The sequence below is a fragment of the Bos taurus genome, chromosome 17 (genome assembly GCF_002263795.3).
Source record: "Bos taurus isolate L1 Dominette 01449 registration number 42190680 breed Hereford chromosome 17, ARS-UCD2.0, whole genome shotgun sequence".
Lineage (NCBI taxonomy): Eukaryota > Metazoa > Chordata > Mammalia > Artiodactyla > Bovidae > Bos > Bos taurus.
In genome coordinates this window covers 32,382,965-32,408,463 of record NC_037344.1, presented here as the reverse complement: position 1 = coordinate 32,408,463, position 25,499 = coordinate 32,382,965, and the positions used below count along the sequence as shown (strand labels likewise).

At 39.4% G+C, this 25,499-nt stretch overlaps 1 protein-coding gene across 2 annotated transcripts in view; it reads left to right on the top strand.

Annotated features, from left to right (window-relative positions):
• Positions 1-25,499, top strand: part of FAT4 (FAT atypical cadherin 4) — a 190,929-nt gene that overhangs the window by 122,118 nt on the left and 43,312 nt on the right. For both annotated transcript variants that reach the window (XM_010813782.4, XM_005217605.4), the window contains exons 7-9: positions 4,713-4,893; positions 13,719-13,969; positions 15,992-20,341. In XM_010813782.4, the coding sequence (XP_010812084.1) occupies positions 4,713-4,893; positions 13,719-13,969; positions 15,992-20,341 (4,782 nt within the window). The remainder of the gene's footprint in view (positions 1-4,712; positions 4,894-13,718; positions 13,970-15,991; positions 20,342-25,499) is intronic.

The following is a 25,499-nucleotide window of genomic DNA, read 5'->3' as shown; positions in this document are numbered from 1 at the left end:
AATAGCTAAGGTCCGCCTCAGATGGGCCTTTTCCTCTGGCTTGGGGCTCGTGTTGCTCCCTGAGACTGGCTTGTCCAGAGTCCCAGAGCATCTCACTGAGCAGCATGTGTCCTGCTGCCAACACCTTCTGGCTTTTCTGTCAGTGGTCAAGAGCTCCCCATTCAAGTCAAAACCTAGTTCCATTCCTCACCAGGTCAATGGCCCTAAAAAAGTTGCTCAACCTTTCTATCCCTTTCTTTCATGTTATTTATATATAAAATGGAGGTAACAGCCAGACAAACTTATGAAGAGTAGACAATTCAGGTAAACTTCTTAAACCAGTACATGAATGCCTAAAGATTCAATAAATATTTATGTTGAGTGAGATTTTAAAAGTACTATTTTGATGTGCTTCTTCAATGTTCATAATACTTCTAAATCTGTTCTGAATGTGAATTACATATGATATTATTGTACCATTGTTTAAGTGACCAGTGAAAAGGCAAGCACAATATTTTAATATTTGTAGTTCATTGACTGTGGCTTAGATCATGAACTCCTTATTGCCAAAGTCAGACTTAAATTGAAGAAAGTAGGGAAAACCACTAGACCATTCAGGTATGGCCTAAATCAAATTCCTAATGATTATACAGTGGAAGTGAGAAATAGATTTAATGGACTAGATCTGATAGATAGAGTGCCTGATGAACTATGGAATGAGGTTCATGACATTGTACAGGAGACAGGGATCAAGACCATCCCCATGGAAAAGAAAGGCAAGAAAGCAAAATGGCTGTCTGGGGAAGCCTTACAAATAGCTGTGAAAAGAAGAGAAGCAAAAAGCAAAGGAGAAAAGGAAAGATATAAGCATCTGAATGCAGAGTTCCAAAGAATAGCAAGGAGAGATAAGAAAGCCTTCCTCAGCGATCAATGCAAAGAAATAGAGGAAAACAACATGGGAAAGACTAGAGATCTCTTCAAGAAAATTAGAGATACCAAGGGAATATTTCATGCAAAGATGGGCTCAATAAACGACAGAAATGGTATGGACCTAAGAGAAGCAGAAGATATTAAGAAGAGGTGGCAAGAATACACAGAAGAACTGTACAAAAAAGATCTTCACGACCCAGATAATCATGATGGTGTGATCACTGACCTAGAGCCAGACATCCTGGAATGTGAAGTCAAGTGGGCCTTAGAAAGCATCACTACGAACAAAGCTAGTGGAGGTGATGGAATTCCAGTTGAGCTATTTCAAATCCTGAAAGATGATGCTGTGTGTGTGCTGCACTCAACATGCCAGCAAATTTGGAAAACTCAGCAGTGGCCACAGGATTGGAAAAGGTCAGTTTTCATTCCAATCCCAAAGAAAGGCAATGCCAAAGAATGCTCCAACTACTGCACAATGGCACTCATCTCACATGCTAGTAAAGTAATGCTCAAAATTCTCCAAGCCAGGCTTCAGCAATACGTGAAGCGTTAACTTCCAGATGTTCAAGCTGGTTTTAGAAAAGGCAGAGGAACCAGAGATCAAATTGACAACATCCGCTGGATCATCAAAAAAGCAAGAGAGTGTTCCAGAAAAACATCTATTTCTACTTTATTGACTATGCCAAAGCCTTTGACTGTGTGGATCACAATAAACTGTGGAAAATTCTTCAAGAGATGGGAATACCAGACCACCTGACCTGCCTCTTGAGAAACCTGTATGCAGGTCAGGAAGCAACAGTTAGAACTGGACATGGAAAAACAGACTGGTTCCAAATAGGAAAAGAAGTACGTCAAGGCTATATATTGCCACCCTGCTCATTTAACTTATATGCAGAGTACATCATGAGAAACTCTGGGCTGGAAGAAGCACAAGCTGGAATCAAGATTGCCAGGAGAAATATCAATAACCTCAGATACGCAGATGACACCACCCTTATGGCAGAAAGTGAAGAGGAACTAAAAAGCCTCTTGATGAAAGTGAAAGAGGAGAGTGAAAAAGTTGGCTTAAAGCTCAACATTCAGAAAACTAAGATCATGGCATCTGGTCCCATCACTTCATGGGAAATAGATGGGGAAACAGTGGAAACAGTGTCAGACTTTATTTTTGGGGGCTCCAAAATCACGGCAATTGGTGATTGCAGCCATCAAATTAAAAGACACTTACTCCTTGGAAGGAATGTTATGACCAACCTAGATAGCATATTCAAAAGCAGAGACATTACTTTGCCAACAAAGGTCCATCTAGTCAAGGTTATGGTTTTTCCAGTGGTCATGAATGGATGTGAGAGTTGGACTGTGAAGAAAGCTGAGCACCAAAGAGTTGATGCTTTTGAACTGTGGTGTTGGAGAAAACTCTTGAGAGTCCCTTGGACTGCAAGGAGATCCAACCAGACCATTCTAAAGGAGATCAGTCCTGAGTGTTCTTTGGAAGGAATGATGCTAAAGCTCAAACTCCAGTACTTTGGCCACCTCATGCAAAGAGTTGACTCATTGGGAAAGACTCTGATGCTGGGAGGGATTGGGGGTAGGAGGAGAAGTGGACGACAGAGGATGAGATGGCTGGATGACATCACCAACTCAATGGACATGAGTTTGGGTGAACTGCGGGAGTTGGTGATGGACAGGGAGGCCTGGAATGCTGCAGTTCATGGGGTTGCAAAGAGTTGGACACGACTGAGTGACTGAACTGAACTGAACTGAATTGATGCGGAAAAGGCAAATAGCAAGAACTAGTTTTCTTCAATATAAAATCCAACACTTAAAAGGTCAGATATCTGCAGAAATTAATTTTAAAATTTAATATAAATGGAATTCTTGACATAAATTGTCTCACAGAGAAGGCAACAGAGATCAGCTTGCAGCCTAAATTTAATTGAATAGATTTCCTGGAGATATCATGCCTTGTCGTAGAGCCCCGTTCAAGTGGTCATACAAATTTTTCATCTAACGTAGAATTTGAGCTTCCTTGCGTAGAGCACAAAAACCACTGCATTCCATAATTTTCTAATCTATTGATTTTTGGTTCCCATACATTGGAACATAAAATTGATCCTGGTGGCTCAGACGGTGAAGCGTCTATCTACAATGCAGGAGACCTGGGTTTGATCCCTGGGTCAGGAAGATTCGCTGGAGAAGGCAATGGCACCCCACTCCAGTACTCTTGCCTGGAAAATCTCATGGACAGAGGAGCCTGGTAGGCCGCAGTCCATGGGGTCGCAAAGAGTCGGACACGACTGAGAGACTTCACTTTCACTTTCATGCCATCAGTAATGACAATCTAAGAACACAGGAAAAAGTCTGAATAGCAATAAGGACATATTAGCAAATCATAGGAGAAGGCAATGGCACCCCACTCCAGTACTCTTGCCTGGAAAATCCCACGGACAGGGGAGCCTGGTAGGCTGCAGTCCATGGGGTCGCTAGGAGTCGGACACGACTGAGTGACTTCACTTTCACTTTTCACTTTCATGCATTGGAGAAGGAAATGGCAACCCACTCCAGCGTTCTTGCCTGGAGAATCCCAGGGACGGGGGAGCCTGGTGGGCTGCAGTCTATGGGGTCGCACAGAGTCGGACACGACTGAAGCGACTTAGCAGCAGCAGCAAATCATAATATTATTCCAAAAAATAATATTGGAAGGTTGTGAATCTCAACACCATTCCATGATATTAGAGAGATATTCATAAACATTTTACAGAGAAGTGAAAGAATGGCTTTATTTACAAAATATATAATACCAAAAGTAAGTAGAATTAAAGCTTCATTTAATGGGAAATAATTTTATGGGAAGAAAAGTTGTATCTTAAAGTTGAGCGTATCCAGGGCCTTATTTTATTTTAGATAAATATAGGTAAGCAGACCTTCATTATTTCTATTTTGGTATATTAAAGTTTGAAAAATGATTCTGAAAAACAACTAAAAGCATATGATTTGCCATTTACCTTTGAGATATCCCACAGAATCAACTAAATATGACATCTGACCTTCACCACAGAAGCGTCTTCTAACCCTGTGTAGTATAGACAGTGTACTCCAGGGTTCTGTTAAATGCTGCGTTTTCACTATATGCTGATAATGGCACTGGAACAGGGAATACAAATGAATTGTTTCATATTTACCTTAAACATTAAATAAATGCAACAGAAATGATTTCAAGTCATCTCATTGACATACTATTTCCAGCAAATGAAAGGTCAGAGTGCTTTCTTTTTTAAATTTTCTGCAAAGAAATATAAGTTAGTACAGAAAAGGGGATTTAAAGTCCTCAAAACTCAGTTAATTTTTTTTTTTTAGGATAGAATTGATAGTCATATCTAGGAATACAGTTTTTAATTCTGCTTTGTCAGCTGGCCAGCTATTCCAGATCCAGAGGGATGCTCCAAATCTGGCTTGAGTTATTTTACTATAATTTTAGAGAAACCAGTAGTGCCTCTTTTGTGGCATTTAAATGATATTGTTGTGTTCTACATTGCTGAGTGAGTACCTTTAAAATAGACCAGGAGGTTGACATATTCTTTTTGTGCAGTATCACTAGGAAAGAGTTGAAATACTAGTTCGTAAATAAAAATATTTTTCTTATAACAAAACTAAAAATTACTCAATCACCTGTCTATGTATTCACAAATATTACCTTGGGGTGTTTTCTACATTCTCTTTAGTAGTTCTGTCTAGAACCCATTGTTAAGCTTGCTATTATTTTTGTGATTTATGAACATTAAGACTTGGTTTTCTTTTCCCTCTAGGATTCCCTGCCCTGACTGGAACTGGAACAATCAATGTCATAGTGGATGACATCAATGACAATGTCCCCACTTTTGCCAGTAAAATGTATTTCACGACAATTCCTGAAGACGCACCAACTGGGACAGATGTTATATTGGTAAATGCCTCAGATATTGATGCTTCAACCAATGCGGTTATCAGGTCAGTGCCTTTTCCTTTGTAAATTTTTTTTTCCAGTGTTACAGCTCCATTTTATTTAGAAGATAGCAGGAGAGAGAGAGAGAGAGAGAAAGAAAAGAGCGTACACACGTGGGAGAGAGAGTCCCTGAGAAAGCGCTTTGGCTCCTCCTCTTATATGTTTTTTTCCTCCACCTGGGCCTGCCCTATGCAAATTGGGCTTAGCCAGGAGTGCTGTTTGTTCTGCTTGAAGTCTTCACTCTGGTCTTCAGACCTTCCTTTGACCTTCTTTGTCTTTTAGCCACCGCCATTTTGGACTCCTTTTCCCTATTCTACCTACCTAACATTCCCCCCTCAAGAGATGGGAGGCCCAATTCTTTGGGAATAAGGGCATCGAGGTCTTTCTGGCTACTTCCTGCTGAACTGGGGTGGCGAGGGGTATTGGGCCTCCCCCTCTTGCTGGTCTCAATCCTCAGAGTCCTTATAGCGGTGTCCAAGGGTGTGTGATATTTTCCGTGGTCAGCTGTAGTTTTATATCTTTGTTGAACTGGCACTGCATGTTGTAGCTGGTTGACCTGGGCAGAGACAAAATAGGTTAGACAATTGACAGTACATGGATTAAGCATAAGCATCATCAATATAGCATAACAAGGACTAGTAGGGTCATTGGTCAATTTTAAATTCACATTGCCAGGATGGCTCAAGTCCCTCCTTGTTCAGGGATCAGAAGATCTATCTCCTGTCTGTCTTAGAGTACAGTCTCTGTCAAGCTGTGTTGGCTCCTTAGAGTTATCCTGAGAAATCTTATCCCCAGAGACCAGATTTTGGGGGTGTTCATTAGAATGGCACTCATTGGTAGTTCTGAATAGGTATCTGAGATCTCCCAGGGGCTCACAGGTGTATGGAGTGTCCTCTTCTGTTTTCTTCCATGGCTTGACTCATGAGTAGTGAATCCAGGAGTCATGTCCTGGTACCTTGACTGCTGTGGGGGTAGAAAGTATTACAGGGTAGGGGCCCTTCCATGTGGGCTGGAGTTGAGCCTTTGGGGACCCATCTTTCCAGACTTTAATTAGGACTTGAGTTCCTGGAGCATATAGTGGTGACTCTTTAGAATCTTTTGGGTCCTGGTTCATACCCCACAAGCGTATATCCTGTTGGAATTGCCCAATGGCCATGGTATAAGATTGGAGGGTCTGAACCTCTGGATCTAGGAAGAGGTCATTGACATAAACAAAAGGTCTCCCATATAGCATCTCATAAGGACTAAGACCAACCTGTTCTTTAGGGGCAATGCAGGTGCGGAGGAGAGCTACTGGTAAAGCCTCCTTCCATCCCAGGGAGGTCTCCTGGGTTATCTTTTTTATTGCTGATTTTAAAAACTGATTGGCTCTGTAAATTTTGATTACTTTTCTCATTAAACATTAGTCTTTGAATGAAATCATATAATGCTTCATTTCATTGGAAATGTCATATATTAACACCTAACCCTATTGAAAGTAAGTGAAAGTTTTAGTTGCTCAGTCATCTTCAACTCTTTGTGACCCCATGGACTGTAGCCCACCAGGCTCCTCTGTCCATGGAATTCTTCCAGCAAGAATACTGGAGTGAGTAGCCATTCTCTTCTCCAGGGGATCTTCTTGACCCAAGGATTGAACCCAGGTCTCCTACATTGCAGGCAGATTCTTTACTGTCTAAGCCACCAGGAATTATTGCTAAATAACTAACTGTGCCTAAAATGAGGGTTAAAACAATAATGATCTTATTGTTCTAAAATTGTATCTTATTAATTTTATTTATATTCTTATTGCATTTCATCCTTTGGTAATTTAGGAATTAGGACACAGCTCAGGGGGAGGAGATTTTCATGTTCCATGTGGTTGACTAGTATTACTTAGTGGTATTTGCCTGGTGACTGTCTGGAGGACCCAAGATGGCTTCACTCACATGCATGGTGCCTTGGCAGGGATGGCTGGAACATCAGGCTCCATTGAGCCGCTTCTCTGCTCTTGTGGTCTCAGGGCTTTTAAATGTGATTCTTCAGCAGAGTAGTTGGACTTCTTTATATGGTAGAAAACCCTCTGGGTTCCAAGGACCTCAGGTGAAAGCTGCTACCGTTCTTAAAAGCCAGGCCTTGAAGTGGCAGTGCATCGCTTCTGGAATACTTTGTTTGTCATAGCTGCCATGCCCAGCCCAGAGTCCCTGGGCTAAAACTCTTATATTTAAATGTGAAAACTCTTCAAATAACTATTGTCTCATACAGTCAAATATAATACAAATTGATGCTATTTTTATTTTGCAAAAATTATCATATTCACTCATAAATTAGTTCAGTTCAGTTTAGTCACTCAGTCATGTCCAACTCTTTGCAACCCCATGGACTGCAGCACGCCAGGCCTCCCTGTCCATCACCAACGCCTGGAGTTTACTCAAACTCATATCCACTGAGTCAGTGATGCCATCCAACCATCTCATCCTATGTTGTCCCCTTCTCCTCCCACCTTCAATCTTTCCCAGCATCAGGGTCTTTTCAAATGAGCCAGTTCTTTGCATCAGGTGGCCAAAGTATTGGCGTTTCAGCTTTAGCACAACATATCAGAAGCTCCTAACCTTTTCTGTTTCTCATCTTGGCATTCTGCTTCCTTTTACTGATACTGTCTCACTTTCTTTGTCTTGTCCTGATGGCTAACAGTCATCTTTTCTACCTCTGTATTCCTTTTCTGTGTATTCCTCCTACCAAGATCCTCATTCAGTCCATAATTATATCATGCCCAGATTAACGTAATAAAAATCAGCTTACTTTTCTGACTCTGATTTATAACCCTTCCAATCTATATACCATACTCTTCTGTATAAGGGCTTCCTATGTGCCACTAGTGTTGAAGAACTGCTTGCCAATGCAGGAAATTTATGAGACTCGGGTTCGATCCCTGAGTCAGGAAGATCCCCTGGAGGAGGAAATGGCAACCCACTCCAGTGTTCTTGCCTGGAGAATCCCATGGAGAGAGGAGTCTGGTGGGCTATGGTCCATAGGGTCGCAGAGTCAGACCCGACTGAAGCAACTTAGCATGCATGCATCCTGTATAATTTTGAAGCCCTTACGACATCCCAGGTACTTTGTTAAGTTCTGAGGAGTTAAGCACTTCCGTTCTCATAAGGAGAAATCTTTAATATAGAAGGTAATTTTGCTGTATTACAATTATAGTACCTTGTAACAAGCATAGTTTAAACACAACATGTGTGGAATCAATAGTCAGTGAAACCTGAGGAAATAAGTAGAAGCGATGATTTTTGGAAAGACAGAGGAATAGTTTATGAACAAATAAAGGATTAAAGACATTCTAGGCAAAGACAGAAACAGGCACAAAGGTAAAGCTATACAAAAACATAGCATCAGAAAAATAAAGCTATTCAGTATGGTTGGTGTGGGTTAGGAATGAGCCTTGAATACCATATGAGAAGATTCACATTGTTTTTTGCATCTAGTTGGAGAAACAACTGAAATGTTTTAAGGTGGCCAGTAACACGACTAGTTTACATTTTATGATAATTCCTCTCAACTCTGTACAAAGCAATTTGGATGAAGCAGAGTCAGTCAGTGAATGAAAGAACAATGGCAATAATATGAACCCCCTTACTCTGTATTTCAGCTTTAACAGTGAAACTCCCCCATCCTCAAAAGCTTTGAACTTCCAGTTTGCCTAGGGCATAAGGCCTAGTTTGCATATTCCAGCCACTCCATGAGTGACCCCAGCATCTCTCCAAGCTTATTCTGCACAAATCTTCAATGTATAGCCAAACATTCAGCCTCACTGGATCACTTTCTGCTTCTGGGAAAAGGATTTGTGCTTTCCCAAGCATTCTGGCTCTGTTCAAGTCCTTCTCTATCCTAGAGCAGGGTTCTCCAAACACAACCTGCAGGCCAAATTCCAGCCAGAGACTACTTTTGTAAACAAAGTGTTACTGGAACATAGCCACGCCTGTTCATGTGTGTATTGTCTATGACTAATTTTGCATTACAAGGGCAAGCTGAATGCAGCAACAGAGATCTGATGGTGTAAAGAGCTGAAAATATTTACTTATATTACTAATATTTACTAAAATATTTACTAATTTAAAATAGCTACTGATCTTTTATAGCAAGTTGTTGACTCCTAGCCTAGAATACCTTCATTCTCCCTTTTCATTACTATTGTAAGATGTGTGTGTGTTCAGTCACCACCAACTCTTTGTGACCCGATGGGCTGTAGCCCACCAGGCTCCTCTGTCCACGGGATTTCCCAGGCAACAATACTGGAATGGGTTGCTATTTCCTACTCCAGGGCATCTTCTTTGACCCAGGGAGTCTCTTGCATCTCCTGCCCTGGCAGGCAGATTCATCACCACTGCACTACCTGAGGAAGCCCTATTGTAAGATGAGTAACTCTTTTAAGTGAGTAACCCCTTTAAATCTTAACCTAAATTTACTGTTCTCCAGGAAAGGCTTTTCTAGTCAAAAGCAATCTCTTTGTCTTCTGAATTCCTGAAACAATGCCTCTGAGCAGTTTCAGAGCACATAGCACTTAAATATATGGCCTGGTTTTGCATTTACTTTTTCATGTATCTTTCTTCTATCTAGGATATAAGCTTGAGTTCAGAAATTTTTTACCTACCTAATCCATGTTTCTATCTGTTAGTTCATCTTACCCAAATATAAGGGCTTCCCAGGTGGTGAGAATCTAAAGAACCCGCCTGCCAATGCAGGAGACATAAGAAACGTGGGTTTGATTCCTGGATCAGGAAGATCCCCTGGAGGAGGAAATGGCAACCCTCTCCAGTATTCTTGCTTGGAGAATCCCCATGGACAGAGAGCCAGGTGGGCTACAGTCCATAGGGTTGCCAAGAGTTGGACATGACTAAATTAACTTCGCATGCATGCATGCACCGAAATATAAAGATGGATTATAATAGATTAAAAATGATAGTTTATTGTAGCTAAGTGTGTATACTGTTATAAACATAAAGCTAAATTTTGAATTTGTGTCACATACTAATTACAATGTCAGGTGCTTTTCAAAAGAAATTACATTTGACACTCAAAAACTACAAAATGAAAGGAATACATACATGCATAATACTTTATAGATAGAGAAGATTTAGAAAGTTTAAGAAATTTTATGAATTTAAGTACTTGAGTGAGATCAAAATTCATGTCCAAGGGAATTATATTACAGAGTTCAGTTTCTAAACTATTACTAGATCATCATATTCTAGCAGCCCACAACACAGTTCCTTATGATCATAGTAAATCTCAGGAAGAGGTTAAAAAAAAGATTCACAAAATCAAATGGGGATAATTCAGCTTTACAAATGCAACAATTGATTGAGATTTTAGATAATAATGATCTGTTTATACCAGTAATTTGAAACAGTAAATTTCTTGAGTCAGAAAATAAATGAAGATCTCTGTGGATTGACATTGAACTCTGTGTGTGTGCTCATTCTCTTCAGTCCTGTCCAACTCTTTGAGACGTCATATACCGTAGCCCGCCAGGTTTCTCTGTCCACGGGATTTCCCAGGCAGGAATACTGGAGTGGGTTCCCATTTCCTTCTCCAGGGGACCTTCCTGACCCAGGGATCAAAAATGTGTCTCTTACGTTTCCTGCATTGGCAGGCAGGTTCTTTAACACTAGTACCATACGATAAAGAACTAAATCATTGTAAACCAATCCTACATCAACACACTTTCACAAGAGTTGTTTTGGGGCTTAGCATGAGCTACAGCATTTCGTGTCTCCCCTGAAGGCTCCCAGGCTGTGTCTCATCTTCCTTCTACTGTAGGATAATGGGAAAAGTGCACGTTGAGGTCATAAAGACAGAAGTTCAAAGTCTTCATCTGCCATTTATAGACTTTATGCATCTTTGCACAACTATATTAGCCTCCCTTAGACTCAAATTCCTTATCAAGTAAAAATCCAGTACAAAACCACACTATTAGGACGGTTCTGAGGCTTAAATGAGGAAATAAATGAAATCCTTGTTGTCTGCTGAGTACATACTAAGAACACAATAAGATGCTACAAAACTAAAGAACAGCATGAAAGAATGAAAGTGTTAGTCATTCAGTAGCCTGCCAGGCTCCTCTGTTCGTGGGGATTCTCCAGGCAAGAATACTGGAATGGGTAGCCATTCCCTTCTCCAGGGCATCTTCCTGACCTAGGGATCAAACGTGGATCTCTTGTGTTGCAGGCGGATTCTTTACCATCTGAGCCATTAGAGAAGCATAGGTGTTTAGATTTAAGAAGGTAGCACAAGACTTGATCTAATAAAGTTCATAACCATACAGAAAACTAATTTGGATCAGAGAAACAGTACAGAGATTCATGAAAGATGAGAAGTGAACCAAAACTAAAAAAAAAAAAAAAAATTAAGTGGAGGAAACCCAGGCATATGATCTTGGCAGTCTGTTCATTTTATATTGTCACATATGCTTCTTTTCTCTCTCTGTCTTGTTTTTTTAACTTACAAGTATAAATTTGATTAAAACTGGTATTATAGATATTGTGAGATAGTAAAGGATATCTAATATTTAGGATGCACTTTTCATACATTTCAGAAACAAAGAAAGTCTAGAAAAAACTAACCACATGTTAACATGGCAATTTAGTCTTTACTTTTTGAAAATAGTAAATATATTAGCTACTTTTAAACAGTCTTATGTGCAATAGCATAAAATAAAGACTAAAGACTTTACAGTTCAAAGTTCTTTTATGGATTATTGAGTTCAGCATGGGCCAGAACTCTCATCATTTGCCTTTCAACACATTGCTCCATCTAATATACCATGACGTTCTCATATGCAAGACATCCAAATCAAATTTGCATGCTTTTTGTATCCTTCTTATTTTTATATGTGAATGCTTAAGGGAACAAATATTTGATTGAACCCTGACCTTTGCTGTCATAAAAAAAAGCTTGTGGCACTATGAAGCACTTTTTCTCTCCCTATTAAGTTATCCCAAAATAAACTCACATACTTCTCATAACCCAGGTTTCTACAGACTTTCTCTAAAAGGTAAGACAATGTGATTATTTCATGACTCCTGAATTTCTAACTTCTAAACCTATGATATTTTTATTTTAATATCAGGAATAGGTATTGTCTACTGTGTAAGGGTGTTAATAATCAGTAATAGTACTTTTATGAGGAGTCACTTCTGGTCCAGGAAATACAGTCTATGTTGTTCTTACTCCGGATCTTGCATGTGAAGTTGCCATAAGATGTTCGAATCTGAGTGATACAAAGTATTTTATCAATTTTGAAATCAGTTCTCAACCAAACTCCCTCTCTATGCTCCATCTATTTAGCTCTCATTTTATAGGACCTCTTTTGTTTAACAAAAAAAGAACACGTAGCTCCTTAACAGTTCCTGATGTCTCTCAAGAAGGATGAAGGTGCCAAAATGTTTGTTTTAAACAATGAACTTAATAGGAAGAATGTGCACTGGCTGCGATGTAAAGTTTTCCTGCTGTTTCTATTAGACACTTGCTGTTGCTATGTTTTTATGGACACAAAGCAAACTATAGAAACACCCGTTAGTTCCAATAAGGGCATTTGCTTGTTGGCATGAAGGAGAAGACTTGAAAGATATCCATTTCCTCATTTCCTCGCTACCCTCCAACAGAAAACATTCTGGACCACAGCCAACTTCTGAACCTTCAAGCTTAGCTACTTCTTTCCTAGCTGAGCTCTCAGAAATATACACAGATAGCCTTTTCTTTAGAAAGAAGAGAGAAGCTATTCTCAGTGGAAACTCCTGCCCACTAACCAATCTGGTTAGCATCAAAATATCCATGAAGGTGTCATACCACTCCTTACAACAGGAAAGCAAAGCAGTGTGGCCATATGAGGAATAGCAAATGAGAGAATTAGTAACTAGGAATGTCTCTGTATGAATAATCAGTTCTTGAGCTGTTCTGGATAGTCAGTTCAGTTCAGTTCAGTTCAGTTGCTCAGTCGTGTCTGACTCTCTGCAACCGCATGAACCGTAGCACGCCAGACCTCCCTGTCCATCACCAACTCCCGGAGTTCACTCAGACTCATATCCATCGAGTTGGTGATGCCATCCAGCCATCTCATCCTCTGTCGCTCCCTTCTCCTCCTGCCCCTAATCCCTCCCAGCATCAGAGTCTTTCCCAATAAGTCAACTGTTCACATGAGGTGGCCAAAGTATTGGAGTTTCAGCTTTAGCGTCAGTCCTTCCAAAGAACACCCAGGACTGATCTCCTTCAGAATGGACTGGTTGGATCTCCTTGCAGTCCAAGGGACTCTCAAGAGTCTTCTCCAACACCACAGTTCAAAAGCATCAATTCTTCAGCACTCAGCTTTCTTCATAGTCCAACTCTCAATATGTGTCATATACAGTGTTTGGTTTTTAGAGAACAAGACCTTCCACTGATCTTTTCTGGTATATTACAGCACACAGCAGATAGATACCTTTTAGATGTATTTAACAGATGTTCATCTGTGATCCTGGCCACTGACCACAATATTAGAGCAAGAGCCTGATTTATGCTTTCAGGCTGGTTTATTTAAAATATGATAGTCTTCTGAGTATATTCTAGGGACTTGCATGATTTAGGAAGCTCACAAACCTTGTGAAGACCTGCTTGAGGTCATAGGACATCTTGCCATAAAGACTGTTAATGTGCTGTTCACATAAAATGTGAACTAGCATATTCTTTCATTGTTCTGTGATCTTACTTGTAATGTTTTCCCTGACTTTTCTGCCTCGCTCGTTAAAATTCTAGTAAATAGATGTTGCAGCATTAAAGCTGGAAGAAATATGCCCGTGTCTGTTCTCTGTTTTAGTTATAGGATCATTGGTGGAAATTCTCAGTTCACCATCAACCCATCCACAGGACAAATCATCACCAGCGCATTGCTAGACAGGGAAACAAAAGAGAATTATACTTTAGTGGTTGTTGCCAGCGATGCTGGGTCCCCGGAACCTCTTTCCAGTTCTACCAGTGTGCTCGTCACGGTGACTGATGTCAACGACAACCCACCAAGATTTCAGCATCACCCCTATGTCACACACATCCCGTCTCCTACTCCGCCAGGTAACCAAACCGCCTCTGATGTCTCACAGATAAATAAAAACTATGTATTGAGCACTTCCTATAATTACATTTCTATTTTTTCTACAGGTATATTTCTGATGTAGCCAAAGTTTGCAAATCCTCTAAAATTAAACTCTAGCTTAAAGCAGTTGAAGGAACATTGACTCTTGCAAACTAATTTTTTCTTCTCAGACCAATTGTATTTAAGATTTCATAATTGCCACAGCTTTCCTAGTGCTATTTCTTAATTTTAATTGAATATTGGTAAATATGAAAATAGATTTCACTTTGTAGTCAAGTAGGTTTCTATCCTGAGATGTAATTTGTGTGTGCCCTAATAGGAAGGACATTATCTATTTTTCATGCCATGTCCTTATATTATACCCGAAACATTATCTTGGAGGTACTACGCTCTCAACTGTATTCATTCTTACAAAATTAATATTTTATCCAATGCTTCATAAACAAATTTTCAAAAGGTTTATTGAAATAATCCTTCTAGTTAATTACTGCTATAAATATTTTTAACTTAGTTTTAATGGATGAAGTTTTTTCTATTAATATGTGTATGGAGCCAATAATGAACCATGTTCACATTGACAATATGTATTTATCTTTCAAACCCTCTTTTAAGTTTAGTTTGGGTTTATTTGCTTCTTTGGGAAGAATGTCCTACTCTCCTAGGAACTACACAAATCATCTGCCATTGGTAATTTTTGAAATGGATTTTGAAACTGGAAAATAAATAAATGAAGTTATAATTAATTTAATTTTCTCTCCTTTAAGATATTTTTAATGAGAGGAAAAAAAAACCCAAAAAAACAGATCCATAATTTCGCCTCTAGTGAATTTTGATCTTCTATTCACTTGAGAGGGTCTAGTTGCTACTAGTTGAAAGTATAAAATCCATAAATTTTTGTGTCAACTTTTATTAAAAGAAAAGCCAGTATCAAAGTCATGAATCCCTGGAGTGGGCCTTCAGCTGAAATGATGCTAGCAGGCATGGTTCTAGTTTCACCCAATGTGTAATGATGTAATATAACATCGCCTATACAAAGTGAGTAAGACTTAGGCATTTTCCCCCCTCATTAAACATACTGTAATTTAGCAGAATCACTGGCCTTCTTAAAATTAGACTACTTTTCACTTGTGTCACAAACTCTTCTGCAGGGCTAGGAGTGCAGGTTTGGGAAAGTTTTCTGAATAAGTCTATCAAAAGCATATCCTTATGGCAGCTTTTCAGCGTTATCTCCTCTACAGTCTCTTCCTCTTTGGCCTTAATCCCAAGCACTAACTTTTGGAATCCAAATTGAGTCCATTCTTCAATTCTTATTTCTTACTACACTATAATTGTTCATATATATGTATTGTGTATACATAATACACAATTGTTGTAGTATAATTGTTGTAGTACACACACATGTATATAAACACACATTCATATGTATACTTTATCTCCATATAAGAATAGCTCACAGATTAAAAAACTTTTCCCATAGAACAGTGGGCACAAGGAATTGACAATTATTTTTTAAGCATATTATTTTTGTTTATATGATTACATAAAATGTAATTCAAAGTATTTTAAGACATAATAGAGCAATTATGTGTTTTTTCTGTTGGGCAAAAACATAGTTCTTAGCAGAACTCATGTATTATTGTGTTTGTTGGAAGTTATGTACAGATTTTTCTCCTAAGAACTATAATTTGGAATGATTATATTTGCTCTTCCCTGTGCTTCTCTCAAAGGTACACTGAAAAATATTAAATTCCATAGATTGTCTGGCTTTTAGGTAGATAATGGCAGGTCAGTCCCTGAAGACTACTGTTAAGTAGATTTGACTGGGGAAATTTCGAGACAATATAAGATATACTGTTCTCCTCTAGTAATTGTGAGAAAATAAAGTTGTATCAGGTAGCAATAGAGTGCTTTATATAGTTTTAGTATACTGTTTTAACTTACTATCAGACGTTTTATCGGGGTCCCATGTGATTTATAACTGCACACTCCCTCTTTTATAGGTTCCTTCGTCTTTGCAGTTACTGTCACGGATGCTGATATTGGACCAAATTCTGAACTCCATTATTCTCTTTCGGGTAGAAACTCTGAAAAATTTCACATTGACACACTGAGAGGAGCTATTATGGCAGCCGGAGCACTAAATGGCACTTCAGAAGTGACATTTTCTGTCTACGTAAAAGACGGTGGCTCAGTCCCCAAAACAGATTCTACCACAGTGACTGTTCGATTTGTGAACAAAGCAGATTTCCCTAAAGTCAAAGCCAAAGAACAGACTTTCATGTTTCCTGAAAACCAACCAGTAGGCACTCTGGTCACTACTGTAACAGGGTCTTCCTTGAGAGGAGAACCTTTGTCCTATTATATTGCAAGTGGCAATCTTGGCAACACACTCCAGATTGATCAGTTAACAGGACAGGTTTCCATAAGTCAGCCTCTAGATTTTGAAAAGATACAAAAATATGTTGTGTGGATAGAAGCCAGAGATGGAGGCTTTCCTCCTTTCTCCTCCTATGAGAAACTTGACATAACCGTGTTAGATGTCAATGATAATCCTCCTGTCTTTAAGGAAGATCCATTTGTATCTGAAATATTAGAAAACCTTTCTCCTCGAAAAATACTCACTGTTTCTGCAGTAGACAAGGACAGTGGGCCCAATGGACAGTTGGATTATGAAATCATTAATGGCAACAAAGAACACAGTTTCAGTATCAATCATGCCACTGGTGAAATTAGAAGCATTCGACCTTTGGACAGGGAAAAAATATCTCAGTATGTGCTTATTGTAAAGTCCTCAGACAGAGGCTCCCCTTCTCAGAGTACCTCAGTAAAAGTCATCATTAACATTTTAGATGAAAATGATAATGCCCCGAGGTTTTCGCAAATATTCAGTGCCCATGTTCCTGAAAATTCCCCATTAGGGTACACAGTTACACGTGTCACAACTTCTGATGAAGACATTGGTGTAAATGCAATTAGTAGATACTCTATAATGGACACAAGTCTTCCATTTACCATTAATCCCAGCACTGGGGATATTGTAATTAGTAGACCTTTAAATAGAGAAGACACAGACCGTTACAGAATCCGAGTTTCTGCACATGACTCTGGATGGACTGTAAGTACAGATGTCACAATATTTGTGACAGATGTCAATGACAATGCTCCAAGATTTAGCAGACCCTCCTATTATTTAGATTGCCCTGAACTTACTGAAATTGGCTCCAAAGTGACTCAGGTATCTGCGACAGACCCTGATGAGGGATCAAACGGACAAGTGTTTTATTTTATAAAATCTCAGTCAGAGTACTTCAGGATTAATGCCTCCACAGGAGAGATTTTCAATAAACAGGTCTTAAAATATCAAAATGTCAGTGGCTTCAGCAACGTGAACATCAACAGACATAGTTTTATAGTGACCTCTTCAGACCGAGGTAATCCTGCGTTACTTAGTGAGACAACAGTTACCATAAACACGGTGGACAGTAATGATAATGCACCACAATTTCTTAAAACTAAATATTTCACTCCAGTCACCAAACATGTGAAAGTTGGGACGAAGTTAATCAAAGTTACTGCAGTCGATGATAAAGATTTTGGCTTGAATTCTGAAGTGGAATATTTCATTTTGAATGAAAATCATTTGGGAAAATTTAAGTTAGACAATCACACAGGGTGGATTTCAGTAGCAGCTCCCCTGACATCTGACCTGAATCAAAACTTTTTGATCACCGTCACCGCAAAAGATAAGGGAAACCCTCCACTTTCATCCCAAGCAACTGTTCAAATAATTGTAACGGAGGAAAACTACCACACACCTGAATTCTCTCAAAGTCACATGAGTGCAACCATCCCTGAAAGCCATAGTGTTGGAGCCATTGTTAGAACTGTTTCTGCGAGAGATAGAGACACAGCTATGAATGGCTTAATTAGGTACAGTATTTCCTCAGGAAATGAAGAAGGCATCTTTGCAATCAACTCCTCCACAGGTGTATTAACACTCGCTAAAGCCCTTGATTATGAGCTCTGCCAGAAACATGAGATGACTGTTAGTGCTACAGACGGAGGATGGGTCTCAAGGACTGGTTACTGCAGTGTGACTGTAAATGTGATTGATGTGAATGATAATTCTCCAGTATTTCTCCCTGATGAATATTTCCCCACTGTTTTGGAAAATGCCCCCAGTGGGACAACAGTTATCCACCTAAATGCAACAGATGCTGACTCTGGCACCAATGCTGTGATCGCCTACACTATACAGTCATCTGATAGTGACCTCTTTGTCATTGACCCCAACACTGGAGTCGTCACCACTCAAGGCTTCTTGGATTTTGAAACCAAGCAGAGCTACCACCTTACTGTGAAAGCTTTCAATGTCCCCGATGAGGAGAGGTGCAGCTTTGCCACTGTTAATATCCAATTAAAAGGGACAAATGAATACGTGCCTCGTTTTGTTTCCAAACTTTACTACTTTGAAATCTCAGAAGCAGCTCCTACAGGTACTATTGTTGGAGAAGTATTTGCCAGTGACCGTGACTTGGGCAGTGATGGGGAGGTTCATTATTTGATTTTTGGTAACAGTAGAAAGAAGGGTTTCCAGATCAACAAGAAGACGGGACAGATTTATGTGTCTGGACTTCTTGATAGAGAAAAAGAAGAAAGGGTATCTTTGAAGGTACTGGCCAAGAATTTTGGCAGCATTCGGGGTGCAGACATAGATGAGGTCACTGTGAATGTCACTGTGCTTGATGCCAATGACCCCCCCGTTTTTAGTCTAAACATCTACAGCGTTCAGATCAGTGAAGGGGTGCCCACGGGGACTCACGTGACCTTTGTCAGTGCCTTCGACTCAGACTCTGTTCCCAGCTGGAGTAGGTTTTCTTACTTCATTGGATCAGGGAATGAAAATGGTGCCTTTTCCATTAATCCACAGACAGGACAGATCACCGTTACTGCAGAGTTAGATCGAGAAACCCTACCTATCTATAATCTCACTGTTTTGGCTGTGGATTCTGGGACCCCCTCCGCTACTGGAAGTGCCTCCTTATTAGTCATCCTGGAAGATATAAACGATAACGGGCCTATGTTGACCATCAGCGAGGGGGAAGTGATGGAAAACAAACGCCCAGGAACTCTGGTGATGACCCTTCAGTCCACCGATCCCGATCTCCCTCCCAATCAAGGCCCCTTTACCTACTATCTGCTGAGCACAGGTCCTGCCACCAATTATTTCAGTCTGAACACTGCGGGAGTTCTGAGCACCACCCGAGAGATCGACAGAGAGCAGATCTCCGACTTCTATCTGTCCGTGGTTACCAGGGATTCTGGCGTGCCTCAGATGTCTTCCACGGGGACCGTGCATATCACAGTCATAGACCAAAATGACAACCCATCGCAGTCTCGGACGGTGGAGATATTTGTTAATTATTATGGTAACTTGTTTCCTGGTGGGGTTTTAGGCTCCGTGAAGCCACAGGATCCCGATGTGTTAGACACCTTCCACTGCTCCCTGACCTCGGGAGTGACCAGCCTCTTCAGTATTCCAAGGGGCACCTGTGATCTGAGCTCCCAGCCGAGGTCCACAGATGGCACGTTTGATCTGACTGTCCTTAGTAACGATGGCGTCCACAGCACAGTCACCAGCAACATCCGAGTTTTCTTCACGGGATTTTCCAACGCGACAGTGGATAACAGCATCCTACTGCGTCTTGGTGTACCGACCGTGAAGGACTTCTTGACCAACCACTACCTTCATTTCTTGCGCATTGCCAGTTCACAGCTGACGGGCCTCGGGACCGCTGTGCAACTGTATGGGGCTTATGAAGGGCACAACAGAACGTTTCTTTTGGCAGCTGTGAAGCGAAACCACAATCAGTATGTGAATCCCAGTGGTGTAGCCACTTTCTTTGAAAGCATCAAGGAGATCCTCCTGAGGCAGAGCGGAGTGAAGGTGGAGTCTGTGGATCACGACTCCTGTGCTCCTGGCCCATGTCAGAACGGAGGGAGCTGTGTCAGGAGGCTAGCCGTGAGCACTGAATTGAAGAGCCATGAGAGCCTTCCAGTCATCATCGTGGCAAACGAACCTCTGCAGCCTTTCTTATGCAAGTGTCTGCCGGGCTACACAGGCAGCTGGTGTGAAATTGACATAGATGAATGCCTTCCATCCCCTTGCCACAATGGTGGGACCTGTCACAATTTAGTGGGAGGGTTTTCGTGCAGCTGCCCGGATGGCTTCACCGGCCGGGCCTGTGAGCGAGACATCAACGAGTGCCTGCCTAGTCCCTGCAAGAACGGTGCCATTTGCCAGAACTTTCCAGGAGGCTTCAACTGTGTTTGCAAAACTGGATACACAGGTATGATGGTGTTCTTTTTTTGCCCACCAAGATTCTAGTCATATCAAGTATAATAGAAAGCTATGAACTTTGTCATCTTCAAATGGCTTTCTGTAAAGAATAGGCAGAATCATAGCAAATGCTTTAAGCGATTACTGTTGGCCAGACACTGTTCTAGGAACTTTATCTGTATTAATTTCACTTCTCAGGAGAAACCTGACAAGTGGTAGGCATAATGATTTTACAAGCTTTAAGAAAAGAAAACTTTTCTTAAGAAAAGTAGAGAGAAATTGAGTTGATTGTCTAAGGTGATTCTGTTGATTTGTTGTAGAGTCGGGATGTGAGCTTATACAGTTCATTCGGAGTTTAAATTCTTAGTCCAGCTACTGAATGTCTTGTACAAGAGCAAAAACAGCATCTTATCTTCAAAAAAGTGTTCTAAAGTTAAAGGACATGGTGTATTTAAGGTATAAAATCTGGACTATTTTGTGTTCTAAAGAACTGTAATTGTTGTAAATTATTTTATCATCATCAATTTTATGATTTTCACCATAATTATCACTATGATTATTGAAATTTGACCCACACTGTGAAGAGATGAAGCAACAGTTGTAATTTAGATTGAGATCTAAATGCCTTGTTATTTCTAGTAGTCGGGTAGAAAGTATCATTGGCTGATTTCTCAGGTTAGTGAGAGCAAAACTGAGTCACAATATACCATGATATTTTGGGAGCAGAATTAAATATATAGAGAAATTATTTGACTACTGTTTGTCATTCTAATAGAACATGATATATGCTTATAAATAGATCTTTGTTTCTAGCCCTACTTATCTATCTATCCATCATCTATTTATTAACTGATCTGTGGTTAGTGTACCTTCAAATGTGTATACATTTATGCTGTAGATCAGTTTGAGGAGAGACAATTTCTTTTCTATAATTTGTACACTATACCTTTTTAGTACATACATGTTACATTGGGTTGCCCTGTGGTGTTTATTAACTCAGTGTAAAGTACAGTAAAATAGGTAAAACCAGGATATATTTTTTAAATTTTTGTAAGTATATTGTAGAATACTATTTTAAAAGAAGTTTTTAAGATAATTGTATTTGTATATAATATTTTTAAATGAAGCCTATCGTGTGTATACTTCATGGTTTTATATTTGGAGAACTGAATCACTTGATGATTATTTACAGCAAGTTTGAATAAGCCAAAGCAGATCATATAAGCTTTATCTTTTGACAAAATAATGTCCTTAAAATATAAATGAAGAAAAGGGGCAGCAAACATATGTATGGAAAGAATCAGGGGATTTGACAAAACTTGATTTATCTATAGCTTTTGGGAAGTCCCCTAATCTTGCTCGCTTTCAACTCCCCCATATATAAAATGAGAATAGTCATAGTTACTTATCTTTTAGGGTTGTTGTAATGAGTACAAATAATATTTGTAAAATATCTAGCACAGATTCCAACTTTCAATAAATAGCAATGCTAATTAGTAGCTTTAGTAGTAGTGTTAATATAATGGTTGATACAGAGGTATGCTATAGAATTTCTATAAAGGCAAGCCTCAGAGGCAGAAGGTAGGCATAAGACTTACCAGGGTTGTACTCTTACGGTTATGAATTACAGGGTTACATACATGTTATGAGTTCAGGATTTCCAGAAAACCTTTCTCAGTCTATCATCCACCTCTCCCACCCCCAGCCTCTCCAAATGACTTCCTCTATTGTGAATTCAACAATAAAGATTATTTATTAGTTCCATTTTAGTATGATACACTATTTCACACCTAGAGTGAGTTTACACTTAATCCTAGAATGAAGAAAGGGTAACTGCATTAGGTAATACATGGGGAGATGGAAAATGACATGAGTGTGAGCGAGACACATATGCTAATCTCAGCAGAAATGTTGCTTAAGGCATGGGGCATAGAACTAGCCTTTTCGCTTTACTCCTCTCTAGTTTGTTTCTTTATTTGTTTCATTATATTTAAACATACACTGCATCCTTTTCTAAATGTAGTTGTTGAAACTTCTAAGCATACCCGGCCTTCATTATGAAATATTAATAGCATTTATCAAATGGCTAATTGCAATACTGCTTAAAGTTACTTGCATCACAGACATTATTATTCATTTAGTTATTTAGTTCTTACAAATCTATTAAATGAATATTCTTATCCTTCTGATTGAAAGACAACAAATTAGATCTTAGAGAGAATACAGGTAAATGACTTGCCTCCAGCACGGCACAAGAAAGTGAGCTGAGTTTTGATGATAAGCTTTACTCCAGATCCTCTGCTCTTTATTTTTTTTTTTTTTAAATCTTCCAATTTTATTTTATTTTTAAACTTTACATAATTGTATTAGTTTTGCCAAATATCAAAATGAATCCGCCACAGGTATACATGTGTTCCCCATCCCGAACCCTCCTCCCTCCTCCCTCCCCATACCATCCCTCTGGGCCGTCCCAGTGCACCAGCCCCAAGCATCCAGCATCATGCATCGAACCTGGACTGGCAACTCGTTTCCTACATGATATTTTACATGTTTCATTGCCATTCTCCCAAATCTTCCCACCCTCTCCCTCTCCCACAGAGTCCATAAGACTGTTCTATACATCAGTGTCTCTTTTGTTGTCTCGTACACTGGGTTATTGTTACCATCTTTCTAAATTCCATATATATGCGTTAGAATACTGTATTTATGTTTTTCCTTCTGGCTTACTTCACTCTGTATAATAGGCTCCAGTTTCATCCACCTCATTAGAACTGTTTCAAAAGTATTCTTTTTAATGGCTGAGTAATACTCCATTGTGTATATGTACCACAGCTTTCTTATCCATTCATCTGCTGATGGACATCTAGGTTGCTTCCATGTCTTGGCTATTATAAACAGTGCTGCGATGAACATTGGGGTACACGTGTCTCTTTCCCTTCTGGTTTCCTCAGTGTGTATGCCCAGCAGTGGGGTTGCTGGATCATAAGGCAGTTCTATTTCCAGTTTTTTAAGGAATCTCCACACTGTTCTCCATAGTGGCTGTACTAGTTTGCATTCCCACCAACAGTGTAAGAGGGTTCCCTTTTCTCCACACCCTCTCCAGCATTTATTATTTGTAGACTTTTGGATCGCAGCCATTCTGACTGGTGTGAAATGGTACCTCATAGTGGTTTTGATTTGCATTTCTCTGATAATGAGTGATGTTGAGCATCTTTTCATGTGTTTGTTAGCCATCTGTATGTCTTCTTTGGAGAAATGTCTATTTAGTTCTTTGGCCCATTTTTTGATTGGGTCGTTTATTTTTCTGGAGTTGAGCTGTAGGAGTTGCTTGTATATTTTTGAGATTAGTTGTTTGTCGGTTGCTTCATTTGCTATTATTTTCTCCCATTCTGAAGGCTGTCTTTTCACCTTGCTAATAGTTTCCTTTGATGTGCAGAAGCTTTTAAGGTTAATTAGGTCCCATTTGTTTATTTTTGCTTTTATTTCCAATATTCTGGGAGGTGGGTCACAGAGGATCCTGCTGTGATGTATGTCGGAGAGTGTTTTGCCTATGTTCTCCTCTAGGAGTTTTATAGTTTCTGGTCTTACGTTTAGATCTTTAATCCATTTTGAGTTTATTTTTGTGTATGGTGTTAGAAAGTGGTCCAGTTTCATTCTTTTACAAGTGGTTGACCAGATTTCCCAGCACCACTTGTTAAAGAGATTATCTTTAATCCATTGTATATTCTTGCCTCCTTTGTCGAAGATAAGGTGTCCATATGTGCGTGGATTTATCTCTGGGCTTTCTATTTTATTCCATTGATCAATATTTCTGTCTTTGTGCCAGTACCATACTGTCTTGATAACTGTGGCTTTGTAGTAGAGCCTGAAGTCAGGTAGGTTGATTCCTCCAGTTCCATTCTTCTTTCTCAAGATCGCTTTGGCTATTCGAGGTTTTTTGTATTTCCATACAAATTGTGAAATTATTTGTTCTAGCTCTGTGAAGAATACTGTTGGTAGCTTGATAGGGATTGCGTTGAATCTATAAATTGCTTTGGGTAGTATACTCATTTTCACTATATTGATTCTTCCAATCCATCAACATGGTATATTTCTCCATCTATTAGTGTCCTCTTTGATTTCTTTCACCAGTGTTTTATAGTTTTCTATATATAGGTCTTTAGTTTCTTTAGGTAGATATATTCCTAAGTATTTTATTCTTTTCATTGCAATGGTGAATGGAATTGTTTCCTTAATTTCTCTTTCTGTTTTCTCATTATTGGTGTATAGGAATGCAAGGGATTTCTGTGTGTTGATTTTATATCCTGCAACTTTACTGTAGTCATTGATTATTTCTAGTAATTTTCTGGTGGACTCTTTAGGGTTTTCTATGTAGAGGATCATGTCATCTGCAAATAGTGAGAGTTTTACTTCTTCTTTTCCAATTTGGATTCCTTTTATTTCTTTTTCTGCTCTGATTGCTGTGGCCAAAACTTCCAAAACTATGTTGAATAGTAATGGTGAAAGTGGGCACCCTTGTCTTGTTCCTGACTTTAGAGGAAATGCTTTCAATTTTTCACCATTGAGGATAATGTTTGCAGTGGGTTTGTCATATATAGCTTTTATTATGTTGAGGTATGTTCCTTCTATTCCTGCTTTCTGGAGAGTTTTTATCATAAATGGATGTTGAATTTTGTCAAAGGCTTTCTCTGCATCTATTGAGATAATCATATGGTTTTTATTTTTCAATTTGTTGATGTGGTGTATTACATTGATTGATTTGCGGATATTGAAGAATCCTTGCATCCCTGGGATAAAGCCCACTTGATCATGGTGTATGATCTTTTTAATGTGTTGTTGGATTCTGATTGCTAGAATTTTGTTAAGGATTTTTGCATCTATGTTCATCAGTGATATTGGCCTGTAGTTTTCTTTTTTTGTGGGATCTTTGTCAGGTTTTGGTATTAGGGTGATGGTGGCCTCATAGAATGAGTTTGGAAGTTTACCTTCCTCTGCAATTTTCTGGAAGAGTTTGAGCAGGATAGGTGTTAGCTCTTCTCTAAATTTTTGGTAGAATTCAGCTGTGAAGCCGTCTGGACCGGGGCTTTTGTTTGCTGGAAGATTTTTGATTACAGTTTCAATTTCCATGCTTGTGATGGGTCTGTTAAGATTTTCTATTTCTTCCTGGT